Below are 6,208 nucleotides of genomic sequence, written 5' to 3'. Positions count from 1 at the left end.
AATAAATAAATAATATATATATTTTTTAAATGTGGATTTCTCATTATCTCAGGCCTTGGCTTTCCTGCCTGGAGAGATGGGTTTGTAGAGACACCCACGGGCTGGTATTTCTCCCATATTTGTTTGCAAGGCTGGGTTAAAATCAATGATAATGAGAATGTAGTGTTTGACCCATTTCCTTCAAGCACATACTTTGGTGAAGACACAGGAAGAATCCTTTCAGGTAGAAAATCCCCACTATACAAAAAACTCACAGCCAGGCCATATATTTAGTCTTTTGTTTTATTTTTTTTAAGTAAAGAAATTCCATTGAATCAAAGATAACAAAATTACAGTTTTTGTTTGTAATGATCTTTGTTTACCACCACACAGAATCAAAATAGAACCAGAAGTAATATGAGAACAGAAAATGATCAAGGACACCATTGTTTAGTATAATTTCTTAATAAAGGTAAATATCCTCATATTTAGAAAAAATTGCATTGCTAGTTGCAAATCTTAAAGACCTCAGTGCCGGAGGATCCCGTATTCCTCCCCCAAAATCCGGCAGCACGGAGGCTTCCAGGACACAAACTCAAAAATACATTATTTTCAGGGCAGCATTTGAAGTTTCAGAAAAATCCCAACAGAATAAAAGGAAACAGAACAAAAATTAGGAATGTGAAAGTGATGGTTCTCAAAAATCAGTCTGGAAGCAGATCTGCCCACAGAGAAACGGGGTAGACGGGAGTCTCACCAGGAAAGGGGGGTGCACGCTGGCTCCCGCCCTCCTCCCCTCCTCCCTGGTGTCGCTAAGGCAGCTGCAGTGGCAGGAGTCAAAAGCTCAGGTACAGTGAAGGTCTTCCTGAGGCAGTGGGAGAGGACCAGGTCACCTGGAACTGGCGTGGAGAGGTGACAGGGTTCTACGCGGACTTGTGCTTTAGGGAACTAAAGAGGCCAGACCAAAAGCAAACAAAAGCTAACTCCTACACTCGGGGAACATGGCCCATCCACACGAACAGCCTGGAGGAGAGGCGATCAGTGATTACTCTAGGGGATAGTTGGCTGCTCAGTGTGGGTGGGCTGGAAGGAGAGTGCCCATTGAGATGAAGGGTATTTCTGCAGATGCTATAAGTGGCCTGTCCTCAACTTATGGCAATAGTAGATTTCTTGGCTTATGGGGACTGGGAGAGGAGAAGGTAGGTTATAGATTTCATTACTAATTCATTAGCGACACCCACATACACGCTAGGAAAAACAGCTCAGAAAACATGGGTGGGCTGACTCCTCCAAAAGGGGCAGCTGTCCACTGTCTGGGAGTCGAGGCCGGCTGGCGAGCTGGACTCCGCAGCCTGCTTCCAAGGATGCCCCGCCTGCATCCGGAGGCGGCAGCAGCAGCAACCCGGGCAGAAGGAAGCAGCTTTTGCTTGGGTAGCATTCCAGTCCCACTGCCAGCGGGGGCCACTTCCCCTTTCCTTAGCCTCCAATACAATTTGGCAAAAGCAATCTTACTCTATGAAGAGGGGGGTACTTCCCTTTGTTAAGAAAACAGAGGCAGAAGTCAACTTTCCCCTTAATGCTGGGCCTACACACACCACAGACAGGCCACTTTTCATGGCTTTCTGGAGCATCTGAGTAATCCAGAGTGGCTTTGAACAGAGGGAGGCCAGACGGAAGAAAGGCGTCAGAGACCAGGTGTTTGGCAGGTTTGGGGTCCCTCACATCGCCGAGGGGTGGGGGTGCCTAACATAACGAGAAGCATACAGGCCACGTAAAAAAATTCTCTGGTTTTGCTTGTGGCTTCGCTTCAAACTTAGCAGAAGAATTTGAACTCCAATGCCATAATATTGTGGTTAGACCAGGGAATATTCAAGTTAAGGCTTTCTGGGCAAAGAAACTGATTCCAGATGATATTATGAGTGGATGCTGCAAGGAAATGTTTCTTAGTAACACTCCTGTCCTGCCTAATAAAGACCTGAGAGTTCTTTTAACTCAACGTGATGTTTCGGTGATGTCTACTTTAGCTCTAAGCCAGACCCGATGCCACAGGAAAAGAAAAGCCTCTCACATCTCAGACATCTGCTTGCCTGGCAAACACAAACAAGAACACAAGCATTGTCTCCCTGGAGCTGGCAAAATGCTCTCAAGTCACACAGTGACAAAGCGCGCTCTCATTCAGATGCCAGGCGCATACGCTCAGCAACCCAGAGAGCCCGGCTTTAATGAAGACGGCAGTTTGAGAAGGAAAGCTGGAAGGATTTCTACCCTGGGAACTCTCACTGCTCTGCCTGAGTCCCAAGAAAGATGGGGGTGTCTGCCTCGTTCCAATGGTGCACCTGTCCTAGTCACACGACCATCCCTGGAACAGCAAGGACATTGAGATGACGATGGAAACTGAAGAGAAGCCAAAGACACAGGGCAAGGGCAAGATCAAGGGTGTTCACCAGCAAAGCCTAATGCAGTAGCTCCCTGTGCAAGTAAGTCCCTCAGGGTGAGCTGGACCCTTGTCTTACCCGTTTCTACATGCACGAGATGAAGAAGGCAGTGGGAATGTTCGGGGAAATGATGTGTCCACAGATGAAGTGGTTTTAGAGATGGTCTAAAATAATGGGGGCACAGAGAGGTGAAGCACTTGTCGCCCATCCAGTGTGAATAAGGGAGAGTTAGGACAAGAACCCAGGTCTCCCGGACCCTGCTTCCACAACGCCATGCCAGGAAAGGAAGGCTCCCCCTTTCAGGTATACTTCCACTCGCACAGTCTGTCACGGGGGCGCCTGGATGTGAAAAGCTGCAGAGAGGTTAACAAGAATATAGGGACTACACACAACTGTCTGCCCCATTCTGCTCTGGAATCACCAGTGCACTCACGGCAGGAAGGTAAGGGGTTTTCTCCAAGACTGTTCCACTCCCTTGTAACTAAACACATCAAGGAAACCCAAGATCATTTTTCAGAAAATCCTAATTTGACTTGGATCGGTTACTCATCAGCGTCTTCAAACGGTTTAGGAGACAGGGAGCACAACCAGGAGGAATGTGGGTGCCTTCTCTCCTCCCTTTGGTTTTAAACAAGTTATTCCTGCACTAGAACTGTGTAGGTCTATGCAACTTATATCCTTAATCTGACTTTAAAATAGAGGATTCAAATGTTCTTTAAAAATTCGGCCTAGTTTTAGCCCAAGTAGGCCCTTAATAGCAAGAACACTCGCATTACCATCAGAAACGAGTGACTCGAGGAAGAAAAGCAAAGGCAAGCAAGAGGGAGGAAAAAGCTGACCTACATATAAAACGCCGCTCCCTTGTTTCTTCGGCTAATTGCGTCTCTAAATTCAATGCCTCTGTGCTCTCATTCAGGGACAAACAAGACTTTTCCTGTAAGACAGCCACAGTCACATTCTCATTTCCATGCCTGAGAGCCTGGAGCTTGGACAAAGGGCTTCAGTGGTCTGATGTGAGCCAGAATAGGATCTAAGTGCCATTCAGAGTCACACACTAAAAAGATTTCAGCTGGGGCACTGGCCCCGCAGTCGGGTGGCAATAATTCCGGTTGTGTGGCAGCAAAGCAGGTGCCCTAAACTCTGTCTCTCCTCTGTGGGGCCACCAGGACTGCTGTGCCGACCGGGATCCAAGGATTTCTGTCCCTTGCACCTCAGGATATGACAACAGGACTTTTATCCTCCTGAATGAAGCTAGTACCTGGCCACTACCTTCTCAGAATAGGTGAAGAGATGTGGCCCAAGGCAAATGACAGGAGCCTTTCACTTCCTAGGATGGTCACACAAACCTGTTAAGTTATTGCTTCATTTACCTAGTTTCAGAAAAAGTCTTCAGAAACGAAGGGAGCCATTGAGAACATGACTATGAACCTTCTAGATTATCGCTGTGGTTGTTAGGTGGAGGGGAAAGTGATGGGGGAGAAGGACTGGCTTCCAAACTGAGGGTTAGATGATAAAGTGCCACCTTGTGCTAAAATACCATGAAAAGGAAAAGAACAAGAAAAATAACAACTTGAGGAGGAGTTATAAGGATGAATTCGTTGTCCATACAAACCAAAGCAAAGTTGAGACCACAGAAATCTCAATATTTTGAGATAATGGCTGTTTTTGATGTTACTCGTTAGGATGATTTGGTGATTGTCAGCAAATAATTTCTTTAGGTTACAGACATTACTGTCATAGTCACTTGGGCCAACACCCAAACCATATCTACCTGTGGCCACAACGGCTGGCATCCAAGCCCCCAGGGGACCCCTCCACCAAATATCCACACAGACCTACTTTTTCTATTCCTGTCTGTCCCTCAGCAGAGGAGATAAAGCAGGGAGAAATTTTAAAGTGACCAGGCAATTTCACTCAAAGTTCCATTTAGTTCCGGAGAGCAACTGCTGATTTTTCAAAGTGCAGAGTTTCTAGACATTCAAGTACCACAGGACTAGAGAAAAGGAGTACTTGAAACTCAGAGTGACGTTTTCACTTGAGAAGACACCCTTCGGAAAGACTGCTCCAACAGACTCTACTAGGCTGCTCAGTTACAAATCTGCTTTCAAAACAACACCCTCTTCAGCTGGAAAGATCTTTCTCCAAACTCAGGTCCAACTTTTGAATTGTTTGGTATCAAAAGCCAGAGGTTAGAGAGACCTGGGTTAAGAAATAAAACTACAAATGAGTGCATAATAAAACAAAAACCCAAAATAATTCATTATATGAAAATGAAAAATAAACAAACAAAAAAAAATAGAAAGAAAAAAAAGAAGGGCAAATGGATGACATCTACACATGTTCGGACCGGGAGGACAGGTCCCAGCCTCCCCTGGAGGGACGTTCTCTCAAACCTCAGTAAAGTGAGTTTGTCATTAAACGTTAGGACTGGTAGTGATCTAAGCAACCTATCTGGTCCAAGTCCCCCATTTTACAGGTGGAGAAACTCAAGTTCAGGCCCTTTCTAAGACATGACACTGCGGTCACACAGGGGCAGCTGCGTGCGACAGGCCCTGCCATTCTGCAGGCCCCTGGGAGCTGGGCGACACTTCCAATTATGAATTTTAATAACATGAGCTACCGAGATGTTTCTAATTTAAAGGCCTTGCAGAAGAGTGTTTCCCAAATTTGCCTGGTTATGAGAATCACCGGGGGCACTTGTCAAAAATTAAAATCCCCAGACCCCTCCCAGACCCACTGAGTCAGCTTCTGCATGGGGAGGGGCCTGGGAGGCTGAATTTGTAATAAGCGCCCCAGGTCACTCTCATCACCTGCAAAGTGTAGGAAAGCTGTCTGAGGAGATAGTGAGGGAGAAAGTTGGCTTGTGACTCAAGGGAATTTTCTTTGCCATGTAAGAAAGGTCTCTAGGCTCTGGGCTCCCGAGGTGACCTGCGTCTCCAGCATGGGCCTAGGCTGATGAGCTCTTGTCCAGATCTACATAAGGACGCATACGGCCACCACGAAATAACAGATATCCTTCACTGTTCTCAGGGAAAAGTCTTTTGATTGGCAAAGCAAAACTGCTGTTCTGACACATTTTTTGTAGGGAAACTAGATGTAATTGGCTGAAAAGCAATCATGATGATGCTGAATCAGGACAGGAGGGTGAGAAGCCTGTCGCTTGTCACCATGGCTAACAATGCAATGGAGAAAACCAGTAATTAAGCACAAAAATAGCCTGGAGCCCTCAGGGATAGCCACCCACACCAAGACAGGTACGAGTGGTGGTCGCCCCGCTGATGGTGTGAGGTCAGACCCAGGTCACCAAGGGAGAGGGGCAACCTGAAGCAGCCAGTGAGGGACTGGAGTTCTGGAAGAGGGCAGCTGGAGCGCGCCCGAGTCCGGGAGGCCTCACTCCAGGTCGGCCTCCACCTGCTCCGTGTCAGAGCACTGCAGCTTGCTCCGTTCCCACTGGCAAATAGCGTTGGCATACTCCACCACCAGCTTATCCATCCACGTCAGAGGCTCGGGGAACAGCACGGACCCCTCAAAGAAGCCCAGGTGGCCCCCGTGCAGAGGCAGCACAAACATGACGTTCTCCCGCTTCTCTGTGGGGGAAAGGCAGCCGAGTGAGTCAGTGTCCTCAGGTTAGCTGCACGGCCGGAGGGGAAAAAGCAGGCTGGCAGGGGTGGCCCAGGCCTTCCCCACAGAGCAAGGTCACCTACACGGGCATCCGACCTCTCCTCATTCTGCCTCATTCACCAAAGTGGGAAGGAGATTGGTGAGGTAGCAAAACAGATCCAGCAGGGTTTGGA

General features: G+C 47.6%; 1 protein-coding gene across 3 annotated transcripts in view; it reads right to left on the bottom strand.

Annotated features, from left to right (window-relative positions):
- Nucleotides 1–268: 268 nt before the first annotated feature.
- Nucleotides 269–6,208, bottom strand: part of ABHD2 (abhydrolase domain containing 2, acylglycerol lipase) — an 85,634-nt gene continuing 79,694 nt past the window's right edge. For all 3 annotated transcript variants that reach the window (XM_066240424.1, XM_066240426.1, XM_066240425.1), the window contains exon 11: nt 269–6,001. In XM_066240424.1, the coding sequence (XP_066096521.1) occupies nt 5,805–6,001 (197 nt within the window). In that variant the 3' untranslated portion in view covers nt 269–5,804. The remainder of the gene's footprint in view (nt 6,002–6,208) is intronic.

The sequence above is a fragment of the Saccopteryx bilineata genome, chromosome 7 (genome assembly GCF_036850765.1).
Source record: "Saccopteryx bilineata isolate mSacBil1 chromosome 7, mSacBil1_pri_phased_curated, whole genome shotgun sequence".
Taxonomy (NCBI): Eukaryota; Metazoa; Chordata; class Mammalia; order Chiroptera; family Emballonuridae; genus Saccopteryx; species Saccopteryx bilineata.
The sequence above is the reverse complement of the archived record's forward strand: the minus strand, read 5'-3'. Positions and strand labels throughout refer to the sequence as shown.